At 43.6% G+C, this 19,288-nt stretch overlaps 1 protein-coding gene across 19 annotated transcripts in view; it reads left to right on the forward strand.

Annotated features, from left to right (window-relative positions):
* Positions 1-469: 469 nt before the first annotated feature.
* MTSS1 (MTSS I-BAR domain containing 1) overlaps positions 470-19,288 on the forward strand; it is a 125,469-nt gene continuing 106,650 nt past the window's right edge. For 12 of the 19 annotated variants that reach the window (XM_054057579.1, XM_054057586.1, XM_009560008.2 and 9 more), the window contains exons 1-2: positions 471-1,071; positions 16,968-17,029. In XM_054057579.1, coding sequence (XP_053913554.1) covers positions 1,000-1,071; positions 16,968-17,029 — 134 coding nt within the window. In that variant the 5' untranslated portion in view covers positions 471-999. Of the gene's footprint in view, positions 1,072-16,967; positions 17,030-19,288 lie in introns of all 19 variants that reach the window. The other 7 variants (XM_054057585.1, XM_054057580.1, XM_054057581.1 and 4 more) reach the window with 2 other exon arrangements.

Here is a 19,288-nt window from a genome sequence, read left to right on the forward strand (position 1 = left end):
TCGGTGAATGTCACAGATAAAAACGTCTCCTTTCCCGAACCTCAGCGCCCACCCAGAGCAGCGGGGACGCAGCCCCGACACGGCCAAACCCCAGGCGGGATCCGGCAGCTCTGCAAGGCGGGACGGGGCCAATCAGCGGCGGCCCTGCCGCCGCGAGGGGCGTGGTCAACACTACGGGGGCGTGGCCATAGTGGAACGGGGCCAATCAGCAGCTGCACTATCACTTGGGGGCGTGGTCATCCTTGGGGCGTGGCCAATCAGAGGGCGCTGCAGGGGCGAGGGGCGTGGCATCACCTAGTGGGGCGTGACCATCACAATCAGCGGTTGCCCTGCCGAAGAAGGGGCGTGTCCAATGCATAGGGGGCGTGTCCACGGCCTGGGTGTGGCCAATCAGCGGCGGCTCCGGTGACGCGCGGGGCGGGGCGGGACGGGCGCCGCCGGGGCAGCGGAGGGGGCGCGGGCGGGGAGGCAGGCAGGCTTTTTCCCGGCGAGGGTAGGGAGCGGGTCGGGTGCTTTGGCTGCAGCGGGGTCCGCTGGGGCTGGTGGAGATTCTCCCACTGCGGGAGCCGCACGAGCCGTCTCATCTCTTTTTATATAAATATACATATATATTTTTCCCTTTGCTGCTTCTCGGAGCCGCGGCTGCATCTCCCGGCGCGGCGCAGCGATGGGTTGCGCGGCCGCCCGCGCGTGGGAGGGCAGCGCCCGCTCCGCTCCGCACCCCCGGGCGCTCCCGAGCGGAGCGGGCAGCGCCGTGTAGGACGCGGGCACCGACACCGCCGCCTTTGGGGGGTTATTTTTGCCCCGTTTTTCAATTCTTAGAGCTGTAGGCAGACCGCGGGTGCAGGTGTGTCGAGTTCCCCCCCCTCGTTGCCCGCATCGCCTGGTTTGTCTCCCCCTCCCGTTGTTTTTTCGCACCAGGCGGGGGTCCGGGGCGCCTCGTTTTTCTTTAGCTCCGTAGTGAAATCGCAGCAGTTTTTGCCTCCTCCAGCGAGAAAAATGGAGGCTGTGATAGAGAAGGAATGTAGCGCGCTTGGAGGGCTCTTCCAGACCATCATAAGCGACATGAAGGTAAGAGCTGCGGGGTTCTGGGAGGGACCGGGGTGCGGGGAGCCCCGCGTTGCCCGGGGAGCAGCCGGACAGGGGCTGCCGAGTTGCTTGCAGGACATCACCTCCCCTTCCCTCCCTTATTCCCTCCTTTTTTCTCTCCTGCTCGAACGTGCAATCCGGTATCTTGCACCAGGGTCGGCATTTTCCAAACCTGTCTCTTTTTTTCATTGTTATTATTATTTTTCTCTTCCCTCCTCCACCTTCTTTTTTTGTTATTTTGGGAGCGCGGACAGAATAAATGAAGCGTCGTGTGCAGGAGCTGGGCATGGTGCCTGTCAGCCGTGGGGTGGGGCTGGCAAGGGCCATCGAGGGATTTCTATGCCATGCTGATGGAAAAAAAGAAAATCATCTCGGCCTGGGAGATGCTCCGAAATTGATGGGTGCCTGCATTAAAATCGCTGCTCAGTCAGTGATGCGGTGGTGGTGTCCTTTCCATGCTGTGAATGCTGGTGGAGGTGGCATTCGCTGCTTTCTGTGAGCGAATGCAAAAGTCTCAAGTTGCCGAGTCTCCAGCAGACACCAGAAATCTCGGGCTGCGCTCCCCCCTCCTGCCAAAGGGCTCTTTGGAGAGAGGCGCTCCCCATCCCTCCTTGGCAGCCAAGGGCATTTCTGCAGGGTTTTGTCTGGGCGAGTGGATGCCTCCCACCCTTCGCTCGTGGGAATAAAGAATCTACAAGCGTTGCTGTGTTCTGCCAGTCATCCCTCCGCGAACCCCAGGGTTTGAGGTGCTCTGGCGTGTGGCTGTACTGCAGAATACTGCAGTGTTCCCCTGGCCAAGGGCAGCTCGCCTTCCTCCCAGAGCTGGCTGGGAAGGATGCAGTTGTCGGGAGACGTTGAGGGACGCATCAGATAATTGGGGGGACCACTGCAATTTAAAGGCAGCCACCGCGCAGGCTGGGCTTCTCCCAGGCAGCTGCATGAGATTTCTTTGAGGGGTTTAATCATTGTGGAGCTGATGAGCAGGGAGGGATGCGGAGGAGAGAGAGACCAAGTAGTGATATGAGAGGACAGGGTCTGCTCTAGGAGAGAGCCTGGCAGAGGTGGATGGCTCCTAGTCTGATTTTTGGGGACGGGTGGAGAAGCTGTTTGCATTAGAAGTTATTTTTTTGGCGGGGGTTCATATGCACTTTCCTCTCAACACATCTTGGGAGACACTTAATTAAAAGCGTGGCTTGTAAAGAGCGGGCAGATTGCAGAGAGGAGGGAGTGTGCGCTTCTATCTGTCAAGACAATGCTGTAGTCCTGGTGGTGCTGTTCCTTGGGCTCTTGGCCCCCTTGTATTTTTAATAGCGACTGTACTTTAAAATAAAAAAAATGACCTCTTCGAAAAAGCAGGAAACGCTCAGAATCCAGGAATCACTTAAGTGGGCTGCACAGGGAAAAGCGCAGGAGATGTTCCAGATGAAGTGCGGTTTTAGATTTCAGCACAGAGGGGCACAGAGTATGTTTATTCTCTGCTTCTTTCAATAAGTGATGTATTTGATTTTTCTTCCTGCTAAGCAAACGGACCTTTGCTGTGTGTTTTTATTCCCCCATACTTTATATGCATGGGAATGCTGCTCCTCAGAAAATGTTGACATGAGTGTATGGAGATGGGCACAGGTGTGAATATTTTCTTCTTAATCCGCCGTAGTAGTGGAACCTGTTTTGTGAACTGGCAGTTACTGGGGGGAGGTTTGGAAGGAATTGCAGCACATCTTTAGCAGTGTGGTGGTTGTGATGGTTTATAAAATCCGCTCATTTATTTAGCGTGAGTTGAACAAATAATTTTTACCTGTGGTTCAGTTTGATGCAGTATGGCTCATGAGATGCACGGGGATTCTTTGTGAATTCTGCACAAAGGATTGGGGTGATTTAAAAGAAAAAGCTATTTTTTTGACAGCCAACCAGAACTTTTCAACTCGCCATACCTTTAGTAGTAAAGTGAAAATTAGCATTTTGAGTGCTGTTTTCACATAGTTGGGTCTGCGTGGGCAGGCTTCTGGCAGAATCTTGGAGATGCTGTGTAGGGGTCTGCCCACACATACCCAAGTGCACTATCTGTGCCTGTTTCTCATGGCAGGCTGTGATCAAGGCCCTGCATGCCCTGCAGTGCTGAGGCATTTGCTGCAACATCCGCCTTTTTTTTTTTAACTAAATAATTCACAGGTTATTTTTATCATATGTATTGCAGTGCCTTAAACTTTCTTGTAAAGATGGCAGGGCTAATCAACAGTGTATTATAATTACTCTGAAGTCTTGCCAGTGGATGCAGATGGGTGCTGCAGCTGAGATGATGAAGATACAGTATGTGTGGAGTGCTTTTTCTTTGTTCACAGTAACACAGAAGTAGCTCAGGTGTACCTGTTGTTAATTTTGAGCTCTCCTTGATCTTGACAAGGTTATAGAAACTGGAATTGTAGTCCTGTGTAATGTGACTGTTTCAGTCTGTTCCTGTAATGCGTTAACTTTGAAACTTAATGAGGGCGATATATGCTGGTGTGACTAATATATCACACTTTCTGATAGCAAGATTATCTCTTGCTGTCTGAGGTTTCTTGAACTGCCTTTAATGTTTTCTCCAGAAACCCAAAATTTCTTTCCATCTTGTACCAAAAATAATTTTATGGTTAATACTGAACAAAACAAGCTTCAAAGCAATTTAGCATAAAGTTAAGTAATTTAGAGAAATTATGCTAATGAGTTAAAGATAAGAAGGGATACCAAACGTCCCATTTATGCAGCACTTTAGCGTACATCTGGAAGGCCAGTGTCCTGACAAGGGGAATCCATGTCTTCCATACAATACAAGGGTCACATTTATTGAGTGCTGTGTGGTTTACATGGTGGCAGGGTGGATTGGGGAAAGCCCACAAAGGGAGTTGTGCTTGGCTGTTGTGCTCTAGAATTGGGCTTCGATGCTTTGAGATTTCAACATCAGATTAAAGAATCATGAGGGTGGGAAAAAGGCTGCCCATCCCGTCCTTAAGTTTTGGTCCGTTGTCACAGCCAGAGCATTTCATATGATACATCACCGAGTACGTGGCACTTACAGTTTGTTATATGCTTATGCAAGATCTTTTCCAAAGCAATCAAAGTTTATAAAAGCAAAAATAAAACATGTATGTCCCTTTGGAAGAGTAGTTTTGTGTGCTGCATTCAAATACTGCATGGTTTCTCTTTGAACGTGACACATTCTGTAGCTCCCTGTGGGAAGAGTATTTGATCTGAATGGTTTGTAATTCATTTCTGGTAATTGAGAAATGAGATGCTGTAATGTGCTGTTAATTTCAATATTTCTTGTAGTGCAAAGCAAATCGGTGCAGATGATTTTGGGGAAGGCCTGCTATAGATGAGCTTCCAAAGATCTTGTCATCTCGTGCAGAGCAGATTGTTTTTAATGCTGCTTTTCTTTCCAAGTCTTGATTTTATGTTCTTTTTAATAGCATTGTTCTCTGTTGTCTTGAAGAAAAAAGGAAAAGAACAAAACGCCTCCAAAAACATTGAAATTAGCAGTGTTTGTATCTTATCACTTGCTTGATGCTGGCTCTTTTCCTTTTTTGCATTTTCTTTATTTGTCTCTCCTCTTCTGCCAGTATTTTGCCAGTTTTGGCAGGGCAGGAGCTTGCTGATTGTGTACAGCGCCTAACATCCTTGGAGTGGGCACGGGGGGAAGATCAGTAAAGAGCAGTTGAACTAGCACAGATTGTCTGTGACTGTTTATTCCAAGTGGGATGATTTACTAAATTTTTATGGGTCTGGTGCAGATTACCAATTGGTCTCGCTCATCTCCCTGCATGTGAGGGACATGCAGATAGGAGGGGGGACTGCAAATGTCATCCTGTTGGTGAATGAAAACAAGGTTCCAAAAAGAAGAGTGAAATTTTATAGAATTTAAAATACACTTCTATTTTAGTATGTGTGCTTTGTATCATTTAGCTGAAAAATCAATAAAATAAACATTTTTGCTTTTGGCAGTGGCTTATACTTTAATGCTATAAAGGAGATGAACCTTTCCCTTGACTCCTGGATGGGAGGGTGATGCACCTTTGGTTTCAGCCATTCAGAGCTCTTGGTCAAAGCAGAGGAGGAAGACATGAGAAATGCTTATGTTTTTGCAGCGTCTTATCTCCTGTTAGAAAGTGACTGGTGAGAAGCAGTATTTTAATCTTGTGTTTTGTGGAAGATGGAGCTGGGAGGTGATAACGTTGTGGATTAAGAGCCATTTGTTAAAAGCCTGATTTGCTTGTGAGGGATGGCCTTGTGCTATTCACATACGTAATATAAACTGAGTGGAAAAAAAATGTTTGGTGGAACAAATAGAAATGCTGAGACAGTTGCTACAGCAAGTATAGGTGCAGGTGCTCTGCATTCATGCTAATCCAAGGAGCAGCCTATATAAATTTGCTTTACCCTGATATGTAGTTATATGACAGCTCTTCTACAGCTCTGCTTTATTTGAAGCATGGGATCTCTGTGGAGTCTAGGAATGTTCAGTTCAGTGATTTTTAAGGTCTTGTTTAATGATAACTATTGTAAAGAAAAACAAGTGTTTCCCATGCAACAGACAAATACAGGCTTGGGAGAAAAAGGCAACTCTCCTCCCTTTCCAACACATTCTGTGTTGCTTGGCCATGTCCCTTGCATAAGTCTTTGGGGCAACTGATTTGTTCCAAGCCTAGCAAATAGATATTTCTTCTGTTTCCCCAAAAAGCATGAAATGAACTCATTTCCTCTCTGTGCAGATTTTCTTCCCCTCCTTTTTCTTTTTTTTCCTTAAAGGCTTTAGCAGCAAGACATTTTGGGCTTTGCTGGCTGCACTGATTTCTTACCCCTGCTGCTTCCCAACAATCTTCTTGCCCAAATGGTTTGCATACACTGGAATTCCTTGCCTTTTCTAAGCAGCTGTAGTAGCTTTCTGTAAACATCTCAGAGGGGAGGGATTGACGTGCAGTGAAGTCTGAATGATCGTGCAGGGGGAAAGCCACTGCGTGCCTGCTTAAATACTGTAGTTTGTGCAACAGGGCATTGCTGGGAACATAAAAGTAATTTATTTTTTAGGGATGTGTTCTTTCTTGATCCATATGCTGTTATGTGAGTGTTAACAATTCATATAACTGCCAAGCATTCTCTATGTTAAGTGTATGAGGCTGGCTTATTCTGTGGCATACCCAGGGCAAGGATTTTTGATGTGTTTAAGAGTATTTCTTTTGAGTCTGGCAGGATGCCAAGAGCTGCGTAATAGGGTTTGCAAGGTTGTAAGCGTGGAAGGAGTTGTGCACTGCCGCATGAAACACAATTGACTGAACAAATGTTGGAGGACAAGAAGTCTGTGTAATTACAGGCTCAGCACTGGTTAATACATAACAGAGGGTGATATTTGAGAGTTTGCTGCTTCCTTCCTCAGTTCTGAGTGTGCACAAGCTGCACCAATATCTTTGATCTAAAATGCATAAAAAACCCATTTTTTTTTTTTTTTGCTGTGTTTTCCCTGAAGTAGAGAAGTTGCTACAGTTGATGGGAGTATTCCTGCAAATCTGTAAATTGCCTATTGGCTTAACAGCTTCCATGTTTCCAACTTCTGAAAAACGTCTTTAAGGTTCATGGTCTACCCAGAGACAGCGTAGTCTTGAAGATTAGCAGAGAACATTATATGGCAGAGAGCAGAACAGAAATTGTGTCCAAAAGGGTTTTTTGGTTTACTTCAGAGCACACAAATGTGGGTAGAGAGGAGTTCGAGTTAGTACCGTAAAGAGACTACTCTAGAAATGCATTTCCCTCCCTTTTCAAGTATGTTTTCCAATTCAGAATTGTGTCTGCCCTGATGCTGTAAGGTGCTGAGCACTGCCCCATTCACTGGCATCTGTGTTGACCTTCAGGACGTTGATTGACTTCTTCCTGCTGGGCTGTGAGATGTTTCCAAGGACTGGAGACAAAATGTCTGGTAGCTTTGTGGTTAAGACCATAGCAGCTTTCATCTTCAAAGTGCTCTGTATGTGACTTAGCTCCAAGGAATTGCTCCCATTTTACAGAAGGGCAAGCCATGGCTTCAGGTTCAGTGACTTCTTCTCCTTTCCCCTAGGACAAGAAGGAATTGAGTGCTTCTAGAGCAGGGAGTTGAGAGGATGGTTTTTAAGCTCCCAGTATAATTCATCTTTCTATCCACACATACACATCACTTTGTTGAAACTGATTAAGATGTATTATTGTTCCCCACCTGTGTTTGCAGGCAGAAAAAAATGACATATACTAACAACTGATCAACTCTTTAAAAAGTGACTTGAACTCCTCTCCTGTATCTGAAATTCTGGGACACCTCAGTTTCTTAATGGAAATTTGGCTGTCTTGTGAGGCTGTGTGTGAGCTCTGTATTTTTCATGGTTCTTCTCAACAACCCTAAGAGTCGTGTAGCTCATCTTAATTTGAGGATGCTGGCTGGTGTACAAACATCATTTAATGAATCACCTTGTATATCTTTATAAAGAACGTTTGCAGGAATGAACTTGTGAACACTGATTCTGGTGTGTGCAATGCTAGCAATAAACGTGTAACTACAGACATTTGGTTCATTATATGAAATGGTTGAGATTTGTTCCCATTTTATGTCTTCCACATAAACTGCCACCATGTTTCTCACCCAAGCATGAGAATTTTTTTCTTGGCTCAGAAGTCACTTGTATGCTTTGTAGCGACTCCCTTTGTGTAGTGGCTTGATTTGGGACTTTCTGTTGGTAAAGCTTTATTTGTGATGAGATGCCTTCTAACAAAATTGTTCATGAGTGAACCTCATGGTTACTCATTGTCTGTGAGAAGGCACAAAGTGTTCGACTTGGAGCTTGAAAGTGATTGTTTCTCGTCTCATGAGTGAAGAAAGCATCCTGTCATGAGCCTAGTTGCACTTTGCTGTCTGGCAGGAATTGAAGTTCATAAAGCACTAAACTTTGCTCCCTGGCTGCTGCCTTTAACCCAGTGAGGTGTTTCTGTGGTGAACTCAGACGCTTGTCAGTGCTTTGGCAATAGAAACTGCCACTTGTAGGGTTCTGAAGATTGTTTTGACTGCTTGTGTGATGGAGATAGTGTTGAGTGAATGCTCAGACATTGGTGTTTCTCATTGCATGGGAAGTAGTGATGAGACCCCAGTGTGTTCATGGTGTTACCAGCACAGGGTTGTTGCCTTGAGGCTGTCCCATGTGCATATTAATGTGAATGAGTGCCTCCTGATATTTTAATTCTTTGTTTTGATCCAACTGAAATATTGTGGGTTTAGAAAATAGCTCCTGAGTAGGCACAGTGGCCACTTAATGATTGAGTGGATGAAAGGCAGTATTGATGAGTCTCTGAGGAGAAATCTGCTATTCAGGCTTGCAAACTTGTTTAGACCTGCAGGGAAGAATGTGGAACTAAATGCTTCCTCTGAAAGACTACTTAATGTCCAGGCTTTTTAATATAGCATAGGATGAAAGACCTCTAGAAGCTGTGGCTGGTTGTTTCCCCCCTCCATCTTGTGAATAACTTCCTGTGTTTAGAGAGGGAGAGACTATGTTTATGCGTGATGCATTTTCTCACAGCATGACTTTTGTTTGCTAATTACCTAATCTTGGATTTAAAACACAAAGTGTCTGCGTTGGAGCTCAGTGTTTTCATCTTACAAACACTGAAACTAGGCTGTGGAAGATACAGATTTGACGTCTGCCTCCTTGCTACATCAATAGGGAGCACAGGTTGGGTTGTAAGCCAGGGTGCTGTGCAGCAAGCAAGGGAGATGAGTTTTCACAGGTCCTTGCTGTACTACAGACTTAGGTCACTGCCATTGGGCAACTTGTATCCTCCACTGGGGATGTTTAAATATGGCCTAGCACAGTGCAAGGTTTATTATAATACAAATTAAAGACTGTAGAGCTCTGACAACAGAATGGTACTAACTTAGATTCACTCCCCCTTTTAATGGCTTAATAAGTACTTGTTCTTGCAAAGAAGTGTTGCATTTCAGTGCTCAGGGAACTGGGTATACTTTAGAGTTCTTCAGGTGGTTTCGGGAAAGTACAAATAACTGATACCCGTGTGTTTTATTCCCCAGTAGGATGATTACCCTTTTCTGGATTTTCCCGGTCAAGTTTTAGGCTTGACTTTCTTAAGATACTATGCCTTTATCTGTTTATCTCAGTGTCCTAATACTCCGTTTAGACTGAAAACCAAACAGTTATGAAAATAGTAAAGGAGTGGTTCTGTGATGCATAGAAGAAACATCTAGTTGACGTTTTTTTTTTTTATATAGCGTATAAGATGTCTCCAGTAGTGTTCTGTTGCATAATTTGCAGTGTTGTGGTAATGTCTCACCTTACAAAAGCAAAGCTTGGTGTGCCTATTTATACTATGCGTGCTGAGGGAAACTCATTTCTAACCCTGCTGTTCCCTGAACAAGTAGCAGAAATAATGGAAATAGATGTGTGGGTACAAGGCTTTGATTTTAATTACCCCTGCTTTCCTTCCTGAAGGGTAGTTACAGGTTAAATGACATCTCAAACTGATCTTTGACATGCTTTTACTTTCACTTGCATGCTCTATAATCTCTCAAACACGGAGTTTGTAACTGTCTCCTCTTCTGTTCAGTAATGTGTGTGTTCAGCTCTTGCTGTGAAATCCTGTGAAGTTCATGTCTTGTCTTTTGCTGTTGATGTCTTTTCATTCTTGGCCTAGCAAGCATTCTGCATGACTGGAGAGTCCCTTTTGCGGTTGGAGCTAAGCTCAGACTTCCTCTGTGCATCGCAATACCTTTAGCTGAGAAAGACAGAAGGGACTTTGCAGTCAAGTAGCCCCTTGCCTTGCTTTGTGGCAGTATTGTGCTTTCCTAGAAGACCTTTATATAAATGTGTTTCTCTTCCTTAAAGAATTCCAGTGAGAGGAAGCACCCTGAACTTCCAGAGTTGCCTGTTACATGGTCTTATAGTTGGATGGATTGTCTAACCTGAAACTTCTTCTCTGCAAGTGAAACTGATCATTTGTTTGATCAGTCTATGGGATGCTCTTGAAATCAGTATTGTGACTTTGTTGATTCAGTTCCGGTTTTGAATATAAGAAATAGGGGTAGATATAGAGGAGAGGTTTAGATCGGATATAAGGAAGACTTTCTTTTCTACAGTGAGAATAGTGAGGCAGTGAAATGGGTTGCCTGAAGTAGTTGTGGATGCCTCATCACCGGAAGTGTCTGTTTTCAGTTTGGACAGGGCTTTGAGCAGCCTGATCTAGTGGAAGGTATCCCTGCCCATGGCAGGAGGGTTGGACTAGATGATCTTTAAGGTCCCTTCCAACTCAACCCATTCTATGATTTTGTATATTTGCAATGAGGTGAATGAAATCAAAGAAGTCATGGAATTAGTGTTATGCACACCTCTGTGTTGTCATGAAGAGTAACGTCTTTCAGCAAAATTTATATTTGTCTGTTGAAGAATTGAGACTATTCTGGTGAGTGATTGGGAATTAGATTCAGCATAGAAAGCTTCATGGGACAGACTCTCAAATTGTTTATTTCTCAATCTAGAAAGACGCAAAGCAAAAAAGCAGATTTTTCTGGATGGAGAAGAGCAATTACTGAATTTGTGTGAGATGATGTTCATTTTCTGCTCACCTGTGTGTTGCAGGAGCTTTTGTGCCTTATTAAAGGACTAGGCAATCCTATTCATGAGTCATGGACTTGGCTTAATCTATGGATTGCGCAGAGGAATGTACTAGTATTCGGTAATGCTTTGTAAGTCTTGCAGTTGTGGCTGCCCAAATACCCTTTTCCCCAGTTGACTACTGATGCTTTTAGGAAAGAGGAAAAGCTTCCAGTGCCAGATGTTAGCTGGGAAGTCAAACTAATTGTAAACCATTGCATCTTCCCATGTGTTGAGACATCTGTGGCTGGAGCTCTGTTCTTTTTCCTTAGGCTGTCATTGTTTTCCTGTCCTCTTCCCCTCCACTTTTTAATAGTTTTGCCTGTTTGAAGGCCCCTTGGAAAAGTGATATTCTCTGTGTGCAAACCATACTTGCTTATCCAGGCCGTTCTTTGTGTGTAACATCTGTGACTGTGTGGTGTCTCGCACAATAAAGTCTCTTTGCACTTGGAGGTAGTGTACTGAATGCCACAGAAATGAGACATTCATAATAATCTGTTTGATTCTGGTACCTGATAAAACTACATAAAAAGATTTTTTTTTTGCTCATATTGTACTTTGGAGGGGTAGGAAGATGTATGGGGAAAATGTTACATTTTTTTTTTCTTAAAGATAGACGTATAGTGTTCAGATGTGTTACTAGGGCGTGAAGCTCTAACAGTGATGTGTGTTTGGAACTTAGCTTTTTAGCTAGTCATCGCTGAACGACTACACTGAGGTAGAAAAGTCCTAACTCCTGTAGCCTGCGTAGTGCCTTTTTCCATTTTATTTAAGTCTGCAGATAGTCATTGTTCGGTAATCTTCTGGAAATCATACAGCTCTTGCTTTGATAATCAGTGAGATAAAACCAAAGCGCTACCTGCCTGGTCCCTTTCTTTCTTACCTCTAGCTGGAACAGCCAAAATTAGATTCTGCGTTTGCTTTGCTGTAGAGCAGCTCTGTCTCTTTCCCCTTGCCCCAAAAGTCTAGATGGGTATTTGCTGTGAACAAGATACCAAACTGTTCCTGCCGCCTTTTTACACAGTGTCCCAGCAAGAACTGATAATAGGGCTCAAAAGCCTTTCTGATAAATGAAAGCACTTAAAAGGTTGTCAAGGCTTTTTAAAATGTGATGCATCTCGTCTGTGGGAGTTGGGGTGCATGGAAGTAAATTATTAAAGGAACTAAGTGTCTTTCTTCTTAATGGAAAAGAAGAATTATCAATTCTTAGCAGGAGTGACAGAACAGTTTTAAACTGTCAAGACTGCTCGTGGTCAAGTTGTAATCTTAAATAAATACAACAATCTAGGTTCCTATTCTTGTTGTTAGATGTAATCAATAATAATTGCAGTAAATATGATCCATTGTTGCAAGTCTACCCTTTCTTTGTTAAGAAATCAGTGTTTCTCATCTGGATCTCTTCTCACTTCAGCTGAAGGATTGCAGGCCTGAAAGGAAGGAGAAAACCAAACTTCAGTAGGTATCTTGTAGAGTTGTTTGTGTAGGATGGCTACTCTGGTTCACAAAAAAAAAAAAAGAAAATAAGTTCCTCACACATCCAGGGTTTGAATACTCCTTCCGAACCTGCCTGTTAGTGATCATTGCCTGCTTCTCCCTGGTGTGGTGTGCTGCTGCCAGGTACCTGCCCAGCCACGCTCTCACTCCTTCTCCTAAATGGGACTGAGGAGAAAATAAGATGAAAAAGCTCATGGATTGACACTATGAAAAGGAAGTTGCTTACCAGTTACTGTCATGAGCAAACCAGACTCTACTTGGAGAAGATTAGTTTAATTGCCAATTAAAGCAGATTTGAATGGTGAGGAGGACAGATGCAAATTAAAACTTAGAATCATAGGATGGTTTGGGTTGGGAGGGACCTTCAAGATCATCCCCGTGCCGTGGGCAGGGACACGTCTCACTAGATCTGGTTGCACAAAGCCTCATCCGATGTGGCCTTGTACACCTTCAGGGATGGGGCATCCACAACTTCCCTGGGCAACCTATGCCAGTGCCTCACCACCCTCACAGTAAAAAATTTCTTCCTAATATCTAATCTAAATCTCTCTTCTTTTCAGCTTAAACCCATTACCTGTTGTCATACTGCTACGCTCCCCAATAAAGGGAAGACAGGGAGGGGCCCTTTAGGTACTGAAAGGCTGCTATAAAGTCTCCCTGGAGCCTTTTCTAGGCTGAACAAGTCCAATTCTCTCATCCTGTCCTTGCATGGAATGTGCTCCAGCCCTCTGATCATCTTAGTGTCCCTCCTCTGGACTTGCTCTAGCAGATCCATGTCCTGCCCAGGTCTGTGGGTCTGGGTTTCGGATGGGGTTTCATTGAATGAAGATGATCCCCTCTCCTTCTTGCCCCAGTGGCAGCCAGGGAGGACCTGTCCTCGGGAGCTATGGAGGATGCCAGCTGTCTGGATGCTGACGGGTCTGTGTGTTGGTGTCTGTCACTTGCAGGTGCTTTGCTAGCTCAGGCTGGCGCCTTTGAAGCACTTACTGTTTCATGTCCCTAATTGTGGACTGGCTGCACAGTGACGGGCACGAGGCACCATTTCATTTTTCAACCCTGAGGCAGAAAGGCAGTTCCCTGGGCTGTATTCAGTGTAGATTAGCTGGAGCTGGGCTCTGGGATCAAGTGACTAATCACCTATAAACCGACTAATTAAGCAATAGGTTAGAATAATGGCATGTTATGGCTTACTGGTGGCATGACTTGATGGGTGGGCAGGCAGGTGAGCAGGCAAGGGCAGGGCTGAGCTGAGCAGCATGTGGAGACTTGGTGCCATGGAATGCCTTACGGTGATGGTGAAACACCCATTTCATGGAAGGCATGTCAAATTTCTTCGTCTGACAGTGAAGGAATAATTGGGCACAAAGTTATTTTGGAGAAATAGTCCCTGGATTAAACCATCAACGCTTTTCAAGAAAACCATTTAAACAAACCCTCACCGTAACAAATTTCTGGTTTAACCCATGAGTAGATAAAAAGAGGATTTGTGACCCTGGTGACTGTAGCAGCTCTTCTCTGAGTTGAGCTGGAGCTGAAGGAAGCCTGCTGTTTTCACAGATAACATTGGGGCCTGAGTAACCCTGATATTTGAAGAGGGGAAAATTGATTTCTTTGATCAGCTGGATGAAATCAGGAATTGCAGAAGGCGCAGAGGAAGCTGTGAGAGCGACAGCATTTGAAAATACTGTGTTATTGCTCTTTGAAACTGGCTTTATGTTGCAAAAGGACTGCTTAGGCAAAGATGTCAAATTCCACTTGCTATTTCTTTGTGTTTAAATTGAGAAAGTAACACACGTTGAACAGAGATGGAGTCCGGTTCCTCTCTTAGCATGTGGTTTCCACCACTGTTAATGTTTCTCTTGACAATTGCTTTGACAAAAGCAAGCACTATTACTGCAAATGTGTAGATGAGATGTGGAGCAGCAGCAGGGTGGCCAAGTGACAAGCAAAGAAGCCTTGGAGAAGGAGCCGCTCCCTGGAGCGCTGGAGCCTTGCAATATTAACAGCACTAGTTTGATTTGTGTGTCATCTCCTTGGTTTGTTCCCACAAGCGTCATGAAATGGCTTCCTTGCTTCCCAGGTGCTGGAGATGAGATAAAACCCCAGTTGTTAGGTCCTGTGAATTGGCAGGCATTGTGCAGTTCTGCTGTAGGTAGGAATCAGTGGGGTTTTGGTTTCAGCAGGGATGTGTTGGTAGAAGCGTGGGACAACAGCTCAAAAAGCTCAAAGGGACAACAGAATTAGTCAAAGACTTGAGTTGTGTTTACTGAAAAAGCGATGAGCTTGTGGACCTGGCTTCAGCTGGGAAAGTTGAAAGCAAACTCTACTGGAGCACAGATAAAATAAACTCCTCTTAATTTTCAGCTAAGGTTATTAATGAAAATTCAGGGTTGCAGAAGACAGATCAAGGTACCGCAAACTGAGCAGACAATGTAGGAATTCATGTCAATGGTGTAAAACTGCTGAAAGGTTTTCTTTAATAATCGCAAAAACTCAAAAAACCTGCACAGAACATACCACCCAAGTTATTAATTCAGTGAAATAAAAACAGCTGCATTTTTCTACTGGTCCAAATGAGATCAGATGCTCTTGGCCAGCGTAGCAGTGACCAGGTGAAGAGATTGCATTGATTTCAACTAAACACAGCAAACAATTTAAGTGAGCTGTTACAGCTTATTTAGGTAGGCTTGGCTTCAAGAGAACACCTTTTTAAGACAAAGAATAAATAGTCGTGGAAATGCTTCGTGACTGTTGCAATTTTGCTTGCTTTGTCGCCAGGTTGGCCAAAAAAATAAAAAGATTTTCTTCCTGAACTGTGTTTTCATAATTTTCATAGGAGTGCCGTAAAATTCCCCACGAAGCAGCTAAATGCAAGGCTGGTGTCAATCTCCTGCATGCCATCAGGCACATTTAGCCGGATAATACACCACCGAGATGGAAACATAATTGGACTGCTTTGGTATCCTCTGCTTGCCGACTCGCATTTTGCTTGAGAAGCCAGTAAAGCCTTAGGCCTCGCTGTTAATTTTCAGGGCTTTCAGAGCTCCTGGTGCACACATGCATAATGCATGCGCGGATGCAGACAAACACTGAGAGACAAGATTCAGAGTAGGGGTTTTCAGTAAGACTGATAGGTTTGGGAAAAAGCATTTTTTTATTCGTCTTTCAAATAATTAGTGAGTTTCTTTCATTTTTTAAATGTCTGACAGTGTTTGCTTAGCGCAAGGCACTTTATATTCTAGGTCTTGCCGCCTATATAACAGCTGTTTTCTCTTGCCCCTTCTACATTTCCCGCTGGCTCCCTCGAGTCTAGATGTGATGAGGTTTTATGAACACTTGTTTTACATTGTGTTTTTTTCATCCATTTTTTTCTTTTAGCAAAAATCCACAAGCTTTGCTGAAAAACATAGAGTACCAGTATGCTTCCCAGTGAATGTCTAGAACTGCCTTGCTGGGGTGAAATGTGGAGCTAGAATTTGGCTGTCAGCTTCTGGGGAAGGGGCTGACTTTGGCCTGAACAAGATGCAGCCTGGGCAAGGGAATTTGTTGTATTTACAAAAAGCAGACCAGTTTATCGGAGTGGATTGAGTTTGCTGCAAGCAACTGCACTTGGTTGCAACCTCTTCCTCTCGGAGCTAGAGTAATGTTAGCCTTGAGGATATGCCTTATCTGGATTTTATTGTGTTGTTGCTCTGGTAACAGCAAGTCTTATACCTTTAATAAAGGAAGCAGGGATATTTTATTTTACTCTCTAGACTGCAATCAAAGGGAAGTTTTGAGGTTTCTTTCTACCATGGGTTTTGCTGTTAACAGAAAATTTGTACTTGCTCTGCAGAGAGCAATTTAACCTTAAGGATGATTTTTCTTTTACCATAAAGATAAGGAGTTTCAAGAACAATTGATGTCCATATTTTAAATGAAAACCTGGGCTTTTAATGCAGTTTTTAAAAATGGGGGAGAAAGCTTGCAGGAATCTTGAAGCTGAGAATAATTAAGCCTTCTTAAAAACTTTGTACATACTCAATGCAGCTCCGCTTTATCAGCTTCAATTCAGAAATCAGCTCCGAGTTCATTTAGGACTGTTTCAGAAGCAGGTCTTGCATTTATAGGGCAGCTATTGGGAAAGCTTGTTGTCTTGCGACCACTGTGCCATTTATGTGTGGAATGCTGAGTTACCTTGAGACAGTGTTGGAGGTGGTCTCTTGGTCAGCTCAGACCTTTGTTGTGAAGGCTGTTAAAATAATTTTATTTTTTTTTTTAAAAGTGGCTGGGAACCTGGTAATGACACAGAGAATCCATTTGTAGAGAACAACTGGGATTCTGGGAGCTTCTCTGTATATGTTCTTTCAATATCTTAGCACTCAGCTTGTGATAGGTTTTGTTTTTTCTCTAATTATCACAAGTAAAGCATTTTTTTTTTTCTCTGCTTCAGTTGAAATCCCTCTTTTTCTTCAGTGTTTCTACTTGGAAAATCTGTAAAGAAACCTTGGAGGACTTATTGTTATGCCTGGATTCAGAACTAGTCCCATCTGCTTGGGACTGGTGTCTAAGGATGTGACCGAGAATTTGCTGGGAAAATATATTTTGTTGTTAACGAATCAGGTTTTAGTTAAGTCTTGTCTTACTGCTTTAGTTAAGTTATTGCTTTGCTTCTAATTTCATTTGATCTGAAGTGTCAAAACCAGAATGCTCAAATTAAGTCCTCATTATTATGTTTTGTTTTTCTTGCAGGGAAGTTACCCAGTGTGGGAAGATTTTATAAATAAAGCTGGGAAACTGCAGTCTCAGCTTCGGTAAGTTTTGTGTTACAGGGAATTGTTGGGGATCTTGACTACGTGCAAACATTAAGATTGAATGCAGCTTCTGCCAGGATAATTCGCTAAGCATGTCCTAGTAAAATTGTACATATTTCATAGTCAACGCCATGCATGTAATTTTTCACATACTATTATTGCTGTTTTAATGTATTTAGGAAAATACATAATCTGCCACCAGCTGTACCAAATAAACATAAAATGAGCTAAATTTCATGGCTTCTGATGGAAAATTGGAAAGATAACATATTGTTAAGTGAATACACATTTTGAGTTAGCCCTGTGTTGTCCTTTTTATTAGTGTAGAATAGAGCAGGTTTCTATTAGAGTGCTCAAAATATTAAAAAGTCTTCAGTAGCACTTTATTCTGCGTTAAAAACAAAGGGAATTCTTATGCTGGATCACTTATTGGTGATTATTAAAACTTTGTAGGGATATACTTTGCAAATGGCATTCTGGATTACTTAGTAGGGGCCATATGTATCTCTTTCAGACCAATTCTGCTTTCTCTAGAATCCATTCACTTGCAAAATTTGTTTCTGCTGATATGAATCCAAGCTCCATCTCTTCACAATGCCTCCTGAACCACAATCACCTCTGTGCTCTCCAGAGTATCAGCGGTTTTTTGCAACAGTGGTTGTAACAGGTGTGGTTATTGCCAGTCTACTTTGCAGCTGTGTTGCATTGTGAACCATAACTGAAGAAACTAGGGTTTAGGCTTATTTGCCTTAAACAGCTGGAGTATGCTGTTCAGCCATGCTATGCCTAAAATACCTCACTTACGTGTGGGTTTTCGTGTTCCAGTAATCATGTCACTTTGAGTGTGGAAGAACCAGAGGAAGCAGAGAAAGAAGAGGAATGGAGAATTTGCCTGGCCCTTTATAATTTTTAAACACAGGCCTTCTGGGAAGACATGAGGGATAGTTTTGTTTATTTCCCAGCCCTGTGGTGTTGCATTCAATGAATGTAGTGCTTTTCTAGCTACAGGAATGTGCAGGCAGGCATCCTGAAAGCCTATGTTTGAAGAGTTCCTGTCCACGTCTAGCAAATATGTGCCTTTTGCAACCAGTTCATTACTGTGTGCTCTGATAAAGGAGAGCAGATGTCATCTGAGCTGGAGCCAGGTCTTCCTGGATCTTGTTACTGAAGAAGTGGAACTTTGTTATTGGCAATATAATTAATAATTAACAATGTGGTACACAAAACAGCATGACCCACAAGTCTGGAAGTTGGAGAACACAAACAGTGTTAAGGAAAATCCTAGCAAAGGTTATCTAGTCTCTGGGCTCAATATTGCTTGCTAGCTGTCAGGATTGGATTTTTTTTTTTTGTTTCCCGTTAATCTCCTGGGCATGTGGAGTGTCCTTATGCATTTGGTTAGTCCTCTCAAGCCTGTTTTTGTGTTCAAATCTTTTGTGCTGTCAGTAGGCCATTTACTACGCTGCCAGTTATGTCCTCTGTATCTTGAGCATATTTGGAGTGAGCCTTGCATAAAATCTGACCTAATTAAGCAGTCCTGTGGTCTTTTTTGGCCAAGGATCAGCTTCCCTGCAGGTCTCGCAGGGTTTTTGAGGGCAGCAGGAAGCTCTTGAAACGAAGTGAAACTGATGGTTCTCCTTCAGGATTTTGTTTGGAAAGGCTAACTATTACTGTCAGGAGAGGAAATTTGAGTTACTGGTAGAAAAGATGTGCAGAAACAGAACCATAAGGTAATGGTGGAGGGGGCACATTGCACTTTACCTATAAAGCCCTGGCCTACTTTGACCTAAATTGGGTCAACCAGATTATAAACCATCAGAAATCTGGAACCAGCCTGTGGCATTTAGGGCTCTAGGGCCTCCTTATGTAGAACAAATATGTTTGGAAAAGTGTAACTCACGTTGGCTGTGCACTTGAACAGATTTGTGGTCTGTATGTGCTTTCCAATCCTGGGGGGATGTGGAGCTAGTGGGGTTGACACTTTGAATTGTGGAGTATTTGAGATTGGTGATGTGCCTCTCAGGAAGAGATCTGCTTGGAGGAGCCCTGGATCAGAAAGGGGTTTTGGTGTTGGGTTTTTTTTGAAGTGGAGATTTTCCCCCTGCTCCTTTTCCTCTTCCCATTTGCCCAAGAACTCCAGAGCAGTCTGACTTCTAGGAAGTTGCTGTTTTCTGTTTCAAGGGATGCTCATGCTTTTCATCTGAGAAACTCAGGAAAGTGTTTGGCCAGGATCCTAGAAAAAAGAAAGATCCTGCATGC

Source organism: Cuculus canorus, chromosome 2 (genome assembly GCF_017976375.1).
Source record: "Cuculus canorus isolate bCucCan1 chromosome 2, bCucCan1.pri, whole genome shotgun sequence".
Lineage (NCBI taxonomy): Eukaryota > Metazoa > Chordata > Aves > Cuculiformes > Cuculidae > Cuculus > Cuculus canorus.